The following is a 19,868-nucleotide window of genomic DNA, read 5'->3' on the forward strand; positions in this document are numbered from 1 at the left end:
TGACCAGTGGGTGCCACAGGGTTCTGTCCTAGGCCCAGTGCTATTCAACATCTTTATCAATGACCAACAAAAAAATAGAGGTCATGCTTATCAGATTTGCAGATGACACCAAATTAGGAGGAATAGCTAATACCCCAGAGGACAGGATGAAAATTCAAAATGGCCTTAATGAAATAGAATGCCAAAACTAACAAAATGCATTTGAACAGAGAGAAATATGAAGTTCAACACTTGGGCAGAAAAAATGAAATGCGCAGATATAGGATGGGTTGACAATAGTACCTATGAAAGGGATCTAGGAGTCCTAGTAGACCAAAAGTTGAACATGAGTCAGCAGTGTGATGAGGCAGCTAAAAAGCCAATGTGATTCTCAGCTGCATCAGTGGAAGTATAATATTCAGATTGAGGGAAGTAATAGTACCAGGCTATTCTTCCTTGGTCTGACCTCATATAGAATATTGTGTCCAGCTCGGCACCAGAATTCAGAAGGGATGTTGAGAAGGTGGAGCGTGTCCAGAGGGGGGCAACCAAAATAGTGAAGGGTCTGGAAACCATGCCCTATTTAGGGAGCTGGGTAAATTTAGCGTGGAGAAAAGATTAAGAGGTGATATAATAGCCCTGTAAATATTTGAAGGGATGTCATATTGAAGATGGACAACGCTTATTTTCTGTTGCTCCACAGACTAGGACATGGAACAGTAGATTCAAACTACAGGAAAAGAGATTCCACCTCATCATAAGGAGGAACTTTTGTACAGAGAGTCTCCTTTGGAGATCTTTAAACAGAGGTTGGAGGTCCATGTGTTGGGGGTGCTTTGATTCTGGATTCCTGCATGGTAGGAGGTTGGACTGGATGGCCCATGGGGTCTCTTCCAATTCTATGATTTTATGATTTCATTTTTTTCCCATTATCCAGGATAAATTCTTATAAATTTTCTGTGGTCATTATTTTAGTTTTCTTAATGTTCAACATCAGCACTACATTTTCCTTCTTGACCCTCTTCAATATTATTCTAGGTCTTTGTTATTTTCTGCTAGTTTAGTATTGTGTCATCTGCATATCTTAGGTTGTTAACACTCCTAACTCCAATTTTCACTTCTCTTGCCTTTTCTGCATATGATATTTGCTACATATGTGTTGAATAAATAGGGAGATGGTATGTGTCCTTGCTTGACCCTTTGGTAAATTGTGGAAAGGATTTGCACAGGCTGATTTTCTTTTGAAATTCTTTGTTGCATTCCATTATCCAAAGTATGTGTGTAGTAAGATCCCTAGTGTGTCTCCCTTTCCTCAACCCAGGATGGACATTGGCATTTCTCACTCGATATATGGTAAAAGTCTTTGTTGTTAATTTTTTTTTGCTTTGCTTGCATGGGAAATCAATGCAGTGGTCCTGTGGTTACTGCAAAATCCCTGATGTCCCCTTTCTTGAGTACTGGAATGTATAATGAGCATTTCCAATCTGTGAGCCACTGCTTGTTTTCTATATTTGTTGACAGATGATATACCATGTCATTTTCTGTTCTACCTTGGATTTCTGTGAGTGAAGGACATCTAAGACAGTGGTTCTCAACCTTTGGTCCTCTAGATTTTTGATACTTCAACTCCCAGAATTCCTGAACAATGAGCATACTAACTAGGACTTCTGGGAATTGAAGTCCAAAACATCTGGAGGCCCAAAGGTTGAGAACCACTGATCTAAGAACTAAAGGAAATTTTTAGTGCAACACTATAGGTTAGTGGTAAGCTCAGTAATGTTGTAACTTCTCATTACAGGTATATCTCAGTTAACAAAGTAGATGTTTTGCTGACCGTTGCTTGAGTAACAGAAAATTTGGTACCAGTCACAGAAATGACATGGAAAGAGAAAGAATGGGATCCTACATCACACAAAAAAGCAGTTCAAAATGTTTGAGCAAAATCTTATACAAAATTAACAATATGCACATTGAAAGGAAGCAAGCAGATCATGTAAGCCTTATATAACCTAAAGATTTTGAGCTGTCTTAGGTCCACTTTACAGCTTTCAAAATGCATACAGCATTGATGTTTTCTTTCACCAGCCTCTGCCCTTTTATGATTTGGTTTTGGTGGGCAACCTACATATCTGCTTTGATAACCTGCAGGGACGTAGCCGGGGGGGGGGGGGGATTCTTGGGGTCCGGACCCCCCCTTCCATTAGAAAAATGAATGGTGTGTGCTGCTACGCCGCCACACTCAAGCCCCATTATAATGGTGGCACTTAGTCTGGACCCCCCCCCCCTTCCTAAAATCCTAGCTACGTCCCTGTAACCTGCTGCGGCAAACTTATCTGCTCTCTCCTTTTTCTCTGTTTTGCTGTTCCCGCATGCTCAGGAAATTATTCTGGAGGCAGCTGCTGTTTACATTTCCTTTTGTAGGTAGACAAAGACAGCTGTCCCAGGAGAATGGCATGACATAAATACAGTAAATAAATAAATTCAGTAGGATGAGCTAGAGCAGAATCCTAATGTTTTACAGCTCAAGCTTTGTTTATTGCATTGCTCTTTGCAAATACACTGCCGCAGCCTGACAGTCTGTCTTTTATCAGCCGTCCTTCACCATTTTTCTAATGCTAATGCTGCTAAAATACAGTTGTCGCTTAGTATCTGCTGGGGTTCCATTCCAGACCCCCTCTCTAGGCAGATACCAAAAATGCAGGATCTCAAGTCCTGTGGTTTTTAATGGCTCTGTCTGCTACTGCAGCCATGTGCATGCACTGCCATTAGGGCCAGTGGGGCTCGACATCTGCGGATGGCAAGTCCACAGTTGGGGTGGGTGGGTGGTACATCCAGTTAGACAGAGGGGAAAAATGGGGCTGGCCGGATGTGAAAGGCTGGACCTGCAGTCCCTACCCTTGGGCTCCTGTCACTCACCTTGCCATTTTCCTCTCAAGATCCCTCCTGGATTCGATACTTGGGCCTCAAGGTGATCCCTACGTGAACCAGTCGATGTGTTGTTTGCAAGTACAGACTCTATTAAACTTAATAGCAACCGTCAGGCACAGTTGTGAGAAAAGAATCAACAGGTAGAAGTTTATTAAGACACATTTAGATAACACATTAACCCCAGAACTATCTGATCGTTTGCAGCCTCCAAAACCCCATTTATTTCCTCCCCTCCCCCTCCCTGTATGACTGTCCTGTCTCCATTTTTTCTATTTCTCTGTCATCTTTTCCCTATCTCTCCTTATTTCCTTTCTATGCCAAGCATTGGTTTTGTAGCTCCCGTTTCCTGATCGGCTGGCTCCAACCAGGCTTTCTTAGGACTTCCCTTCACAGTGGGTATTAATGGTTTTGTAAAAAGGTGGTTTGTTGCCAGAGACTTTCTTAATAGGTGTGCCTATATAATGGTAAAAAACAAACAAACTTTGTGGTATATTGCTCATACAAAATCACAGAAAATTATACATTATTATTAAGAGAAAATTGGAAACAAAACATGCAAAACTGCTCTTTTTTGTGATGTAGGTTTCTATCCTTATTCTTTCCCCAGAATAGAAAAGAAACTTTAAAATGTTGATTCAGGAATGAATGCTTGTATATACACAAGAATAGGAGAAAATGGGATTCAGCAAAGACCAGTGTGTGAAGGTACAGATATAAATTAGTCATCCTGAAGAACTGTTCATGTTAAAGAGCAGGAAACAATTAAAAAACAAATGGAACTTCTCTTTAGTGGTTTGTTACTGGATATTTATCTGAGTGTCTCCTTTTGCACATCCATTTTCTGGAAGATCATCAAAAAACTAGTTCTTGCCAATTGTCTGATTGTACAAGATAAAGATATCCTTTGCTCTCAGTCCTGCACACAGAATTTCAGGTCCTTGCAAACTCGATCACTGGCTCTGCTTGATGTAGCAGACGCAAAGGGAACCAGGTTTGCAACAGTAAATGTGGTAGCAGAACCATACTGGCCTTAGAAATAGCAATACTAAGGCTGTTTACTCTGTGACATAACAAAAACACATTTTTTTGAAATATTTTTGAACAGTATTATGAGAGATATAGGTTCTTTTAAGCAAATTTCATGATGTGAATGTTTGAGGGTAGCAGTGCACTGTAATTTTTTATAACCTTTTCCCTTCTTACCATCATTTTTTGTCAGTCTAAAAATAACTGGCATTCTCATAAGAACACTCCTGTTTGGGTTAATATTTAGACAGTTCTTGAAAGTTGAACTAGAGTCAAGTGCTAGATTTGTTTATATTGATATGTATTTGCTTTGGAATCTTTCTTTCACAAGTCACAATTACACTTTTGCCATGGCTTTATCCTATGGGATTTGCACTTTGGCAAAGAATTAGAACTCTCTGATAGACAATTCTCTCAGATCACAGGATTCTGTAGAATAGAGCCATGGTTATTAAAGTGATATCAAAGGGCCCATACAGACAGGCCAAAATAAAGCTGCTTCGGGTCACTTTGGAGGTATGCTGTTAAAATTATACATGCATCCTAAAGGCCAGAAGCTGCACCAAATCCATGCTCCAGTCCTAAGGTCTGGAGCGCAGCTTTTGCATAGTTTCTGGCATCTTAAAATATGTGTGTCATTTAAACAGCATACCTCCAAAGTGACTCGAAGCAGCTTTATTTTGGCCTGTCTGTACGGGCACCTAATGCTACAATTGCATGATATGAAAGATCAGAAAAATAGAAGGAAATTTTTCCTCTTATTCCTTATTGCTGTAATTGAACCACCTATTTTTAAAACAATAATGATAAATAATAGAAGTGTACAAGTCTGTTATTTTCCAAGGCTATGAAGCCCACATACCTGAAAGTTGGTGTGAATACTATTCAACAAATTAGTAAATTTGCAGCTGTGATTAACATAACATTTTGGGCCTCTAAAAATTTATAATTGATCTCTGCAGAGCCCTATTGATCTTTGCCCACACACTGCATAGCATAGCCATGGTAAATAGCATTGTTATTAAAGAGTTAAAATGAGCCCTCAAACCTGAATACTAAAGTAGCCAAAGTGAGTGATAAGTAAAATGGTAAAATATTGCTTTCAGATTTCTTCTGCAGATTTTTAAATTTTGAACTTGATTTTGCCATCCCTTGAAAGCTGGCACACAGAAGTTAAAGTTTGTGAAGTAGTGGGAGTGGTTTAATGACCCTTTCCAAAATTACTGTACTGTCTTTCAGGCTGCAGTCTGTTGCATATTCACTCATGTTGGAGTATGCTCCGTTGATCTCAAGCAAAGGATGCATTGTTCGTTGACTTTTTTTAAAAAGTAAATAACTTATGTGAAGCTTTTTGTACATGATCAAAGGTAACTGGTTGTTAAATCCATTTCTGAAAATAGGCAGTTCCTTTCTTAGAGGAAAAGGTCTATATATATTTGACTAGAAGAAATTTTAGTCTAAAAATTTAACTTGCAATCCTGGGTTGACTTACTCACAGGTCAATGCTAGATTCCACAGGAGTTAACAACAGTAGCCTTGAAGAGTGATAGTCACACCTGAACCATCATGGTCAGCTACAGAGGAAGCTGAAAAAGTGTGCTAATTGTTGTGCAGTACCTTCAGTTGCTGAATGTTTTTCTTCTTTTGCCATCTGAAGCACCTTTATTCAAATGCTTAGAGCAAGTCATGATGTATTGGTAGCCATTTTGTCTACATGCATTATTTCCACTACTTGCAACCAGATGTTAACCATCACCAGAAAGGCAGGTCTTACTAATGGTACTAAGCACTTTACTCGTACATATTTAATATTTCAATAAATCCTACAAGAAGCCTACAATCAGTCCTGCGGTTATTATATGAAATAGATATAAAATAAAATTATAACTTTTTACCCTGTGCAAAATGCATTCTTAAAAGAAAATGAGAGGTTCTTACTAGGCATTGTTCAAACTGAATGTTAATGAATGTGCAGAGGAATCCCATAATTGTCTAGCTGAGATGGAATTTGGTGTCAATAAAAACTTGTTAAAGGCTGGAGAAAAAAAGTCTGAACTTAAAGAAATTCTGAAGTCAAAGAAAGTGCAGCATTGCAAAACTGTCCCTTTTAATGCAACTGAAAAGGATCTGAATGATGGTGTAATAGAATGCAGACAAAATGGCTACATCATGGCTTGCCTTTGAGCATTTGGATAAAGACTATCCTGTAAAACATCAATAATTCAGAACATAATAAAGATAAAAGTGAAGCACACATCTGAGTAAGCATGCATGGAATGGTGCATTAGTTGTTCTGCATATGAGTGGAATGACTGTTCTGTGGTTTTGACACTAATTGGGAGATCTGTGTCTTGTGATCTGTATAACCCCTGGACTTTTTCAAGACCAAAAAAGCACATCTCATTGGAAAGATTTACTAAAATTCCAAAGGTTATATCCAGCATCAGCTCACATAACTTAGGCACGTTACAGACCGCCAGATTACAGCGGTCTGCTGCTGCCGCCGGTTACTGTGTCCGGGAACTGCAGCAGCCAAACGGCGCGGTTCCCGGACGCAGCAAAGAAGGAGCGCAAAAATCACACTCCTTCTTGCAGCCCGGAAGAGACGCTGCGAGGCGCTAGTCACGCACTCGCGGCATCACTTTCGCCGCGCGCCGTCCATTACGTCAAAATGGCGGCGGCCGTGTGGAACAGCTGTCGCCATTTGTTACGGACTCAGTCCGTGCTAGGGTTAGGGGCGTCTGGAAGAGACGCCCCTTTCTAATCCTAGCACGGACTGAGTCTGTCCTAGGGTGCCCGTTTATAATGGGCCTCAATTTTTCAATCCCCATCTCTCCTCTGCAGCTCTCAAAAAATTATCTATAGAGTATCATCTTCTGTGGCAGACTGGGGAGAGGGAACAGAGAGTTGCAGGTGGAACACGAATCTATTATGCTGGTGGATAGCATTCTTTCATTTAAATGTTGTCTTAAGACTGGCTTAATATTGTAGATCAGTAGATCAGTCTGTCTGATATGGAAGTCTGGCAATTTTTTTTTCAGTATGTCTACTGGGTTCAGTTGCTTCCTTCTTTCCTGAGAATTTACTAGAGACTAGCAGCCAGGGACCAGCATTGGCCTAGAAACCACCACCTTCAGTGGCACTGTTGTAGAGCAGTTGGGTTGTACAGGCCGTCCTCGCCTTACGCGGGGGATCCGTTCCGGATCCCTCCGCGTAAGGCGAATTCCGCCTATGCTCGAGCCCCATTGGAAACAATGGGGCTTGTGCGCGGCGCGTGCGCACGCGCGGGCACAACAGGCGCGCACACCCATTCAATTGAATGGGACACGCTGGCCCTTCCGCCCCGCGCGTGCCCCGCGGCTTGAGCGCGTATGCTCAAAGCCGCATATGGCGCGGGCGCGCTGTACTTCTAGTTTAATCTTCTTCCCACGCACTTGCACATCTTTACAGAGCTTTATCTACTTTGTATTGGTTGTATTCATTACTTCATAGCAATGTTTTTTGTCCTCTTGCTATTACAGCCAGCAGCCAGCATCAGGGGTAGCGTATTCCCACCCAACTACAGTCGCAAGTTATACTGTGCATCAGGCTCCTGTAGCTGCACACACAGTTACTGCTGCCTATGCCCCAGCGGCAGCAACAGTTGCGGTAGCCAGGCCTGCTCCAGTAGCTGTTGCAGCTGCTGCAACAGCTGCAGCATATGGAGGTTACCCTACGGCACATACAGCAACAGATTATGGGTACACACAGAGACAGCAAGAAGCTCCTCCACCACCCCCTCCAGTCACTACACAAAATTATCAGGTAAGTGTATTTAATAGGGAAACTTCAAAGATATAGCCATATTAGTCTGTAGACTCACCATGTAGAGAGAGCTTGTTGCACCTTTGAGAATAACTGAAAGAAAGAAGTTGGCAGCATGAGCTTTCATAGATTTAAGGCCTGAAACAGATGGGCCAAAAGATCCTCCATTGGCCCACGATGGGGGCATGGTGTTTAGATGATGCACACACCAAATTGCGCGGGGGCCGCCTAAGGCAGCCCAAACCTGGGCACAAAAGGATCCACTCCTTGCTGTGGCCCATTTGGGACCGCAGCAGCAGCCAGCCTTGGGACCACCACGTCTGGTCACCGCAGTTCTGCAGCGATCAGGGTGGGAGCAGCCTCTGGCTCAAGGCCTTAAGTGTATGAAATGCTGCCAACGTCTTCTCATTGTGCCATTTTCTTTCTTTCAGTTAGTGTCAAAGGTGGTAAAAGATCTCTATATATGCTAATAAGAAAATTGTGATTCATTGCCTGCTTTTGCTGTTGTGTGGTTCAGACTTTTTTTCTTGTAAATGAGTGATGAATAATAGGATAAGTATAGAATAAGCATGTATATATATGGTCGTCTGAGGCATCTCAAGTACTCAAGTACCTACAACTGCTTAAGATGTCTTCTAGAGTTATCACATATTCAAACATACCCTTAAAACAAGGAGGGTTAAAAGCATGGAAATAAAGATTTTATGAAAATGAAACTATAGGTTACATGAAAGTGCATCTTGGGAGGAATATATTATGGACTGAATATATAGTATGCCTGATGTACTTTCAGTTAGTGCCAAGCCTTATATCCTTTTTGAATTAGGGTGGATATAGTAAGTGTTCACAGAGTACCTTTTCCAAATTGTTGAGTAACTCGGAAATATTTTTGAGTAACTAAACACTGACTTGGGTTTTCAAGGTAACACCTGCATAAAAGTATTTAGTCTTCAGTGCTGAAATGACTGTGTATGGCATGGGTGCCCAACATGCAGCCCGGGGGCCCCATGCAGCCCACCAAAGGATTTCTGAAGGCCCAGGGCCAAATAGGAGGAGGAGGATGACCCAGCTCCCAGAGTCCTCCCCAATCTCACAGGGCTTTGGAGGATGGGAGCAATGGACTCTTCCCCTAGTCTTTTTGGCGCGTTACAGACCGGCCCTTTGGGGCGGCCTGTAGGCGCAACTTTCCCCGCCGGATTGGGGCCTCAGCGGCCAGAGCGGTAGCCGCTGAAGCCCCGATCTGCCGCTTTCCAGGCTGCGGGGAAGTGGCAAAAGGCCCCTTCCCCGCAGCCTGGAAAGGGGTGTCCTTGGGGCTTCAAGCCCCAAGGACACCCCGCGGCGGCGGGGAGAAGGAGAAAGGGGCCATTTGGCCCCTTTCTCCTTTGGTCCGCTGGGCGCAGCCATCTGAAAGCTGCGCCCAGCAGACCAAACCAGGAAGGAGCTCCAAAACGGAGCTACTTCCGGGGTCGCGGAAAGGGCGCCCTAGGCGCCCTGCCGCGACCCCAATATGTCACAACCGCGCCGCCTCGTTTGGAGGCGGCGCAGTCGTCACGTATTGATGGCGGCGGCCGTGTGGAACGGCTGCCACCATTTTGTGCGTGCACTAGGGTTAGGGCGGTGCAGAAGCACCGCCCTGTCTTAACCCTAGTACGCGCTCTGCGCGTACTTTTTAGCCCGTATGTAATGGGCCTTCCTCTCCTTCCCAGAAGATGGAGTGCTTTTGCTGGGGGCAGGCTTACAGCTCCTCTCACCCCGTTGGCCAGGCAGGCCCAGAGGAAGGAACAGGGCAAGCGGCAGAGTAGAGCTGGGAGGGCAGAGAGAGAGCAGGGGGTGAGAGAGCAAAAGAGGGCAGGGGCTTGGTCCACTAAGGTAAGGGGCCCAGGTTCTTTACTGGGGTATGGATGGGAGTGGGGGAGGCGGAGGCCACCACACTTTTGGTGGGTGGCCTATGATTGGGCCTTGGTCCCTTGGTTTGAGTGAGGGGGGAGGAAGAGGCCAACGTGCTTTTGGCGAGTGGCCTGCAATTCGGGATCCTCGTCCTCACAAGGCTGCCCGCCTGGCAAAGCCCCCAGGCCACTCAAAAGTGAACAACTTGGCGGAGGAGGAGGGGGAAAGAGAAAAGGCAACCCACCAACCGCATTGTCCTCCTCGTCCTCTGCCATGTCATTCACCTTTGAGCAGCCTGGGATTTTTGCCTTGCTGCTCAAAGATGAACGACTTGGCAGAAGAGGAGAAGGACAATGCAGTGGGTGGGTTGCCTTGTCTCTTTCTCTCGTGCTCCTCCTTCTCACAAGGCATCCTGCCCAGCAATGGAGGAAAGAGGCAAGAGAGGATAAGGGAACGAGACGAGGATGCCTGTCCACCGTGTTGACCTCCTCCTCCTCTGCTGAGTCATTCACCTTCAAGTGGCAAGGCTGGCCACCTGGCAAAAACCCCAGGCCGCTCAAAGGTGAACAACCCAGCAGAGGAGGAGGAGGACAATGCAGTGGGCAGGCATCCTTGTCTCTCCCCATCCTCGTCCTCTAGGAAGGAAGGGAGGAAAGAAGGGAGGAAAAAAAGAATCAAGGAAGTGAAGAAGGAAAGAAAAAAGAAGGGAGTGTAGGAGGAAGAAAAGAAAGAAAAAAGAAGGAAGGGAGGGAGGGAGGGAGGGAGGGAAGAAAGAAGCAGGGAAAGGAAGGAAGGAGGAAGGGAGGAAAGAAAGAAAGAAGCCAGGGGGAGGGAGGGAAGGAGGAAGGAAGGAAGGAAAGAAAGAAAGGAGGGAGGGAGGGAGGGGATGACTGATCCTTAGTAGAGTGACTAGATTCCCTCCTTTTCCCGGACATGTCACCATCTTGGCCTTCCTGTCCAGGAGGAGGGATTCCACAACATCGTCCATTTTGAGCATAACTAAGAAGTATGGATTTACATTTATATGCTTCCAGCTTTTATTTGGTCATAACCTCCACTTTGCTTGATGTCCTACATTTTACCTAAATGTCCTACATTTCACATAAACCTTTCGGTGGCCCGAACAACCTGGCCGACCTTAATTTCGGCCACTACCTCCTTCCAAGTTGGGCACCCCGGTGTATAGGTTAAAAAGTCAGACTCCTGTATCAGAAAAAGCCCAGTTCTGTGCCCTGTATAAATTATGTAACCTTAGCTATTTGTTTTCCTATTTTATCCTGTTCCTACACAAATTGCTTTGGTTGTTTTCCCCCATCAGCTTCCTAAAGATTTCACTAAGCACTGCTTTTGCATCTTTTGAACCTTTTCAGGGTTAGAAATGTTCCTTTTAAAAAGAATAAATGCTAAATTTGTCTTCCAAATCCGAACAGGCCCCTTATATTTTCCTATAGATATAAAATAGTGACTGTTTAGAGACCAAACAGCCATGTTTGTTGTAACTGTTGAATGTTGCATTTAGTCATCTGTGGTAAAATGAATAGTTGTACATCATCTCTTTTGTAGGATAAGTGCTACTCAAAGGTACAATGCTGTCTATTTCTTTAATGCCAGTTTGGATATTACTGAGTTCTGTCCAGTCCATTTAACAATTTCAGAAGAAATATGAACTCATGCATGCATAATTTTGTCCTTTAAAAGTGTCCCTTGAGTTCCTTTAAATGCTCTGAATATTTTGCAGATTGAATTATTAGAATAATCAAAACAATTCAGTAGCAATAAATAGCTTGGACAATAAGACAAGTTTACTTAAATTTCACAGAAGACATCCCTATGTGTCTCCAGTACCCTTATGCACTCCTCCCCCCCAAATTGAAGTGCCTGCTGGGAGGCGAAATGTCCCAAGTAAAACATAAATACTGGCCATAAATATAAGTGATGCTTCATCTAGCATTGTTTAGGAGAGGCATTTCTGGGAAATCTGCAGGAAGTAGAAAAGGGATGGAAAACTTTCCTTCTGTCAACTTCTTTAAGTTATTCTTAGGATCTTAAACCCATCTGTTCTGATATAAAAATTAACATACACAGTTTTCTTGTGTTTTTCCCTCAGGACTCTTATTCATATGTTAGATCCACTGCCCCAGCTGTAGCTTATGACAGCAAGCAATATTATCAGCAACCCACAGCAACCGCAGCTGCAGTGGCGGCAGCTGCTCAGCCACAGCCTTCTGTAGCTGAATCATACTATCAAACAGGTGAGTTGTATGCTTTGAAAGCCTTTTTATTTGTGTCTTTTGTGAAGTTCACAAATGTGTACATTTTGCTGAAAAGTTTCAGATTTGTAATACAGTTGGCCCTCCTTAAAGGCAGGCTTGCCTTCAGCGGCTTTGAGCTTCTGTGGAAGGCAAGCCTCAGCAGAAATAATGGGGGTGCGTCCTTGCACTGCATGCCCTGTGCGCCGCATGCGCCCCTTTATTTTCTATGAGGCTTGAGCATACGCTCTTTTCCCCATACCCTGGGGGAGGGGCCTGAACGGATCCTCTGCGTATGGGGAGGGTGGACTGTAATATATAGAAGCAACTTTAGGAGTAGTTAACTATAAATTTGTATTAATATTTGTAAAGCAGTTGGTGTCTAAAAGTTGAGTCTTCCTTATCCAAAATGGCTGGCACAAAAAGTGTTTTGGATTATGGAGTTTTTGAGATTTTGGAAATAAGATCCTAGACTAAATATAAAATTCATTTGTTTCATATCCATCTTATACATATAGTCTGAAGGTAATTTTATATAGAATATTTTTAATAATTTTAAAGTTTGTGAATATTGAACCAACAGAAAGCAAAGGTGTCACAGCCACCCATGTAGAATTTTTTGGATTTTGGAGTATATGGAGACCTTATGCTTCAAAATATTCCACTTTTGTATCATTAGAAGCTGCACCAAGGCTGCGCTCCAGTCCTTAGGAATGGATCGTGGCTTTGTTGCAGCTTCCGGACTCTTAGGATGCATGCATCATTTAAACAGCATCCCTCCAAAGTGACCCAAAGCAGCTTTATTTTAGCCTGTCTGTATGGGGCCACTGTTAACAAAAGAGGGTACACAGCACCTCATATACATGACACACAGTATTTACTAGGTATACTTGATGCAGATGTAACAGAATGTGAAGTCTGCACAATTGCTCATTATTTTTGTCTGGGAAAGGTTTGTGAAGGTGGTAATAGGTCAACATGTTTTTATGTAGCTAGAAATTACCAGTACTATATAAAAATACAGCCTTTGTTAATACCTCTGCTAACATAAAATGTTCAGATATTCTGAATTTTATATCTCTTCAGGCTAAGTTTTTCTATGACTGTGTCACAAATTGAGTCTAAAATACGAGAGCATGCTACATTAATGCATGTTATTTTACATGTCTCCTGGTGTTGTTTTATTTCTACATTCCGATAGGGAGCAAAACTCCTTGCTTCGTATTACAGGGGTGTTGTAGGCTTGCATGCAGGCCTGAGGCTATCCTATAAATCTTTAATTTGTTCCTTTTAAAACTTATTATAGCATACATTATTTTTATAAACTTTTTTGACTCCATTAAGTTAATGCTGAAAAGCAGTAGAAGTGCCATATGTCATGCATTTTACTTTCTAACTTTGTTCTTTTAGCTCCAAAAGCTGGCTATAGCCAAGGAGCAACTCAGTATACTCAAGCCCAGCAAACCCGTCAGGTGACAGCCATAAAACCAGCCACTCCAAGTCCAGCTACAACTACATTCTCCATATATCCTGTTTCTTCCACTGTGCAACCAGTTGCAGCCGCAGCTACTGTAGTTCCATCTTATACCCAAAGTGCTACATACAGTACAACAGCAGTCACTTACTCTGGTGAGTAATGCACAAAAAGAAACTTTGGGGGGCTAGTAGTGACAAAAAAATAAAGCAGGAAACAAAATGAAAAATGTATAGCTAAACTTAAGGGATACGGTGACTTAGTGGTTAAGACACCAGTCCTGATGATCAGAAGTTTGGCAGTGCTGCATGATGGAGTGAACTCCCATCACTAGTCCCAGCTTCTGCCAACCTAGCAGTTCGAAAGAATGCAAATGCAAGTTGATAAATAGGTGCCACTTCTCAGTGGGAAAGTAACAGCATTCGGTGCACTCCTGCTGGCCACATGACCACAGGAACAGTTCTTGGACAACGCTGGCTCTTCTGCTTAGAAACAGAGATGAGCACTGCCCCCTACAGTTGGTTGTGACTAGACATTCATGTCAAGGGACTATCTTTACTTTTTTAAACTTAATAAATATTAATTAGCCTCCCCATTTCACAGCAAGGAAACCATCACAGTGTAGTGGTGAGCTACTGCTATTAAGAGATAAGTTCTTTATTCTAGTTACCAAGTGACCTCGTTTCTTCCTTCCCTTCATTTTGTCTTGTGAATAATTCTGTTGTTTCTGGTTACTTGTGTACAAGACAGTACCTATAGATTCGTATTGTGTTGATAATAAAACTGTGCTATAGATCTCTGGTGGTTGGTGTTGTTTTAGATTGCCATACAAGAATTAATAAAGGATTAAGATCAAACATTATATTAATGCTGAATTGCTTGTTTGAAGGGTAAATTCTAGACTGTTGTATATGCTCATGTATAAGTTGAGAAATTTTAGTCAAAAAATTAACCCAATAAACCTCGGTTTACTTATCCACTAGATCAGTGATTCCCAAACTCTGGTCCTCCAGGTGTTTTGGACTCCAGCACCCAGAAGCCTCAGCCATCTTGGCCAGTGGTTTGAATTCTGGGAGCTGAAGTCCAAAACACCTGGAAGGCCAGAATTTGAGAATCACTGTACTACATAGATCATGGGACTTGAGACAGAGTGCTCTCATAGAGGTAATTTCCCTCCTATATTTCCCTCTCTTCTCACCCCACCCCAATCCTCCTTGAAGTCCATGTTGTTGTACCCTAAGACCCAGCGAAGCCCTGGCTGAAGAAGTGCTCTTTTTATTTTTAAAAATTATAATACATGGTTGAAAGAGCAGACAGCGTGTCAAATCTACAGTACTAGGTAGCAATTTGGAATGATCAATAGAGTGGTTCATCTAAAAACGGGACTGCTCTACTGAATCTTAACTTTGCTCAAAGAAACCATCACCTTCAATGAGTAGGATGACCAAAGGCATATTCTAATGTCTGGGTGGGAAAATGACAGTGGACTCAAATTTCACCTGACTTATCAGTAGGTACTATAAAACTTAATAATTTTGACCCCCAAACTTGCCCTCAACTTATACATGAGGTTGACTTAGGTCTAAAACACACTGCAGAAATAATCTAGTTTGAAACCACTTTAACTGCCCTGGCTCAACGCTAGGAAATTTTGGGAACTGAAGCTTTGTGAGACATCTAGCCTTCTCTGTCAGAGCTCTCATGCCACAATAAACTACAGTTCCCAGAGTCCCTAGCACTGAGCCAGGGCAGTTAAAGTGGATTATTTCTGCAGTGGGTTTTGGATCTTATACACTAATATATATGGTACATCCATCATAAGCACTAAGCACTTTATTACAGTGTTTAAATTTTCAAACAGACATTACACAATTCTTTTCTCTCTTTTTATCCATTAAAGGTACTTCTTACTCTGGCTATGAGGCTGCAGTATATTCAGCTGCATCATCTTATTATCAACAACAGCAGCAGCAGCAGAAACAGGCGGCAGCAGCGGCTGCTGCTGCTGCTGCAACAGCCGCCTGGACAGGGACCACCTTTACAAAAAAGGCACCATTCCAAAACAAACAGTTGAAACCAAAACAGCCCCCTAAGCCACCTCAGATCCACTATTGTGATGTTTGTAAGATTAGCTGTGCTGGACCACAGGTACCATTATTTTTTCCATTTAGTAATTTGATTTAATAAATAGTACAATTTGTAAGCTGCATTTATCCAAGAAAGGGTCCTGGCATTTGTAGCTTCAGCGTTATTTCCGTTAATGTAATTTAGTACAAGCTTAGTACGTTCAAGATATTAGTCCGGATGTGAATTGCTGTGGTTTGCCCTTTTGTACTAATCCAAAAGTGTTAGATTCTTTAGAATGAGACATCATGACAGATACCAGATTCTTCTGGTAACGTCTTAGTTTCAGAAGCCTTTTGCAGTGCAACCAATTTGCAACCAATGTGGTTTTGAGTACATTATTATTATGATGATGATTATTATTAGCCTTTATTTATGAAGCGCTGTAAATTTACACAGCGCTGTACATGCAATCTTTTTAGTTAGACGGTTCCCTGCCCTCGGGCTTACAATCTAAAAAGACATGACACAGAAGGAGAAGGGAGTGGTGGCGGGAAAGGGTAAGAGGTCCAGCAGTTCCTCGCTACCTCCGAGGCCTGGACCAAGGCAGATGGACTGAAGGGAGGGCTTGGCTTCAAAATGGAAGGTTAATCTTCATCTAGGGAAAATACATACTCTCAAGTAGGATAATACATATACAGTACATAGCAATACAGGAAATGGTTCGATAAACAGGCAACAAAAGAACATCAGATAGTAAGCGACAATTATGCAATGCCTGGGAAGGCTTCTCTGAACAGGATGGTTTTCAACTCCGTTTTGAAGCTGGTTAAAGAAGTGATGGCTCTTGCTTGTGGGGGAAGAAGGTTCCAGGAGTGAGGAGCAGCAAGTGGAAAGGGGCGAATCCGGGATGGGGCAGAGGAAATCCTGGGCTGAGACAGGAACCCTTGACTACCAGAACGGAGGGCCCGAGTGGGAAGGTGAAGAGAAAGAAGGTCTGATAAGTAAGGAGGGGCCAGTCCATGGAGGGCTTTAAATGTCGACAGCAGGAGCTTATACTGAATGCGGAAAGGGAGGGGGAGCCAGTGAAGGGATGCCAACACAGGAGAGATGTGGTCAGAGCGGTGGGTGGAAGTGATAATGCGTGCAGCTGAATGCTGGACAGAGATTAAAGGACGGAGGTGAGAAAGAGGAAGCCCAGCCAGGAGGACGTTACAGTAATCCAGTCGTGAGATCACTAGGGCATGGACCAGGATTTTGGCAGTTGAGGCGGTACTAGACATAGTTTTCTCTGTGTGTAGTGCTGTGTGTGTATTCCAGCCCAAGATTATATTGGTGAAAATATTCTGTTTATCTAGTTTGAAGATGGTTGGATGTCATAAAAAAATATTTGGAAATAGGTAGCAATGTCTTCAGATGACAGAGTAAAATTTAAGTGGGATTTCTTTCACTTTATTTAACTGTGAACATATACATTTATAATATAGTATTATGTTTTGTTACTGGATTTTCCAGACTATCAAGTCTAATTCTGACCAAACTGCAGCTCTGTTGATCATTTTGATAAAATATGATTTCTGTGTCACACCTATAGCAATTTTTTTACTCTAGCAAAATCAAGCAACTGGTAGTTAATATATCGTATTTAAATACTTGATTTTTCAACAGTATGACTAATATGCATGTATTTGAAGAAATGTGCTTATGTATGTATATGTGGCAATTTAAACAGACTTACAAAGAACATTTGGAAGGGCAGAAACATAAAAAGAAAGAAGCAGCTTTGAAAGTAGCACAGAACACTACCAGCAACAGTTCATCTACTCGAGGGACTCAGAACCAACTGCGCTGTGAGCTCTGTGATGTTTCTTGTACAGGAGCTGATGCCTATGCTGCTCATATTCGTGGAGCCAAGCATCAAAAAGTAGGTCTTTCATTATTATTTTTACTAGTTCCTGTTAGTTGGGTTTACAAAATTCTAAGACCAGTAACAGATGGGCCAAATAAGTTGGCTTCCAGCTGCTTCATGGGTGTAGCGTTTAGAAGAAGCATGCCCCCAAAGTGGCTGGAAGCCACTCTGAGATTGGCTAAGGTGATTCAAAGCTGCTCCTGCTGGTGGCCCATTTGAGACCACGGTGGCATCCTGCTTCGAGAGCAGGGCATCTGGTCGCTGTGGATCCCGGAGCTATCGGGGCCGGAGGGGCCTCTGGCTGCTCCTTTTGCTTTGCACTTTAGTGATTGTCTCTGATTCGGCAAAAAGTGTGTTTTGAAAAGGTTATCACATTTAGGTTACCTTTAAATATTATGGATCTCCCCATAAATCCCTCTTTATGGCACACGAGATTGTAATATTTACTCAAGAAACCATTAGCACTCTGCTATTAATGTTCACTGTGAATTATTCTGATGGTTCTTTAAACTGACTCTTAAAATAGGATTCTATATAAATATTCTTAGCAATTTTGTGTACCATCAGCTCTCCCTGTCCAAATATTCAACCATCCACGGCTTGGAGATACTTTTTAAAAATTCCAAAAAGTAAACCTTGATTTTGCCATTCTCAGACTGAAGGAGCAATTCACTACACATCAAATCTCTCTAAACTGTTGCAGCTGTTGCCTCGTTACATACTCTCCACTCAGTTTTTAAATTCCTTCCTTACCAACCCTTTGAGTTTTTCCTTTCTTTCCCCTTCTTTATTTCGCTATAATCAAAATTAATTTAGATTATTTAGTTAAGGTACTCATGGTTTTATATTTATCAAATAAGAAAAGAAAAGAAAATGAAGAGAATGGAGACAAGGAGAATAGACACTTGCCTTTAGAGAAGAACAGATGGCAGGCGGAGGTACTAGGTGAACAGAAGCTTTGTTTGTGTCTTTGAGTCCGAGGACTTCAGGGTGTAAAGCAACAAAGCAGATGTCTGGTTGGATAAAAAGTGATGTTTTTCTCTTTTATGACTGGGCTATTGTTCCAAGGCCAAAATGTGTCTGACACCCCAGATCAATGGCTACAACCACAGCATTTTGAATGGCAGCTTCAATTGAACATGTTTGCAGGGCAGCAAACTGAAAGATTCCCTCAATATTTGTCTGGTATTACGATGTGGATAAATACAGATCAAGTCAAGCAGCCTTTGGGAGAACAGGGCAATTACACCCTCACCCAGGGCAATTACATATTTTAAAAAAAAGCATTATAGACATTTATACACTATCTGTTCTGTCAATATTTAATATGTTGGTGGTCAGCAAGGCTATATAATCAAACTGAGAGGAAAGTAAGGAAGCAATCAGCTACAACAGTTTAGAATTCTGACGGTTCCTGCCTCAATCAGGTTGCCATGAGGTTTAACCCATGCATAATGGATTGCTCCTTCAGCCTCCCCAGAATTACTGTTCACAGTGAGTATCAACTTCGCATTTCATATATGGGATAGTAGGTTACTATGCCGTTGTATATAATGGGACTTGAGTGTCCATGGATTTAGTTTTCGGGGCAGGGGGGCTGGAACCAAATCCCAGTGGATGCCAAAGATCCACTGTAATTGTTTTGATAACTGTTTTTATTGTGGTTCCAGGTAGTTAAGCTGCATACGAAACTTGGCAAACCCATTCCTTCAACTGAACCAAATGTTGTCACCCAGGCTACATCTGCAGCAACAGCTACCAAGCCTACAGCTGTCTCATCAAATATTGCAACTAGCAGCAGCACTGTGAATTCTTCCGTTTCATCTTTGGCAGTGAAAATTCTTACTCCCTCTGCCAATGTACTGCTTAGTACAACATCCAACAACAAAGCTACAATAGTTCCAGCTAACATTGCTGTAAAAAAGATATCTACACCGAAAATTAATTTTGTTGGCAAGTATTACTATCTTTAATGTGTAATTGAGCCAATGATGTATATCTTAAACTAGTCATACATAATCTTATTATTGTACTTTATTTAATGACTCTGCTATGCTTTTGACTGCCAGAAGAAATTTTGCAATGTTTTCTGCATGCCAGAATTGTTTTAATTTGAAATAATTAAAAGTAAATAATTTAATATGAAGTTCTAACTCTGGGTTTAAATCTAATGTTAGTTTTTCTATATTAGACCATTTGAGATAATAGGGAACTGTTAGTATTTTTTTTTTGAAGTCCCATTAATTTCAGTGGGTCATCTTGAGGTATGACTGATGTTAGATTTAACAGTTTCTCTCCCCTGCCCCCAAAATATTTTCAGACTGCTGTTAAACACAAAAGATAGCTCACAGATGAAGTGAGAAAATATTTTGTAAACCCTTGCTCTGTTCCAAGATCTAACTAAAGTTAATGATAATACTGATTTTGGTGTTGCCATCTAACAGAACATTGCAGTGTTGCATATTTTCAGTATTTTTCATGGCTATAGTGTTCATTACACAGTTTGTTTAATTTAATTTTACTTCATTTTAGCCAGTGTGTAGTATCT

General features: G+C 42.1%; 1 protein-coding gene and 1 non-coding gene across 5 annotated transcripts in view; both read left to right on the plus strand.

The window, feature by feature from the left end:
• ZFR (zinc finger RNA binding protein) overlaps positions 1-19,868 on the plus strand; it is a 53,807-nt gene that overhangs the window by 8,363 nt on the left and 25,576 nt on the right. For 3 of the 4 annotated variants that reach the window (XM_089496880.1, XM_089496856.1, XM_089496865.1), the window contains 6 exons: positions 7,455-7,737; positions 11,732-11,876; positions 13,284-13,502; positions 15,248-15,495; positions 17,144-17,335; positions 18,991-19,273. In XM_089496880.1, coding sequence (XP_089353006.1) covers positions 7,455-7,737; positions 11,732-11,876; positions 13,284-13,502; positions 15,248-15,495; positions 17,144-17,335; positions 18,991-19,273 — 1,370 coding nt within the window. The remainder of the gene's footprint in view (positions 1-7,454; positions 7,738-11,731; positions 11,877-13,283; positions 13,503-15,247; positions 15,496-17,143; positions 17,336-18,990; positions 19,274-19,868) is intronic. The other variant, XM_089496874.1, reaches the window with a different exon arrangement.
• LOC149324134 (small nucleolar RNA SNORA66) lies at positions 3,846-3,983 on the plus strand. Its single transcript, XR_016279555.1, has one exon. It is a non-coding gene; the product is annotated as a small nucleolar RNA SNORA66 (small nucleolar RNA).

This window comes from Sceloporus occidentalis, unplaced genomic scaffold (genome assembly GCF_023333645.1).
Source record: "Sceloporus occidentalis isolate IW3139 unplaced genomic scaffold, rSceOcc1.0.p SCAF_1, whole genome shotgun sequence".
In the NCBI taxonomy this organism is placed as follows: Eukaryota; Metazoa; Chordata; class Lepidosauria; order Squamata; family Phrynosomatidae; genus Sceloporus; species Sceloporus occidentalis.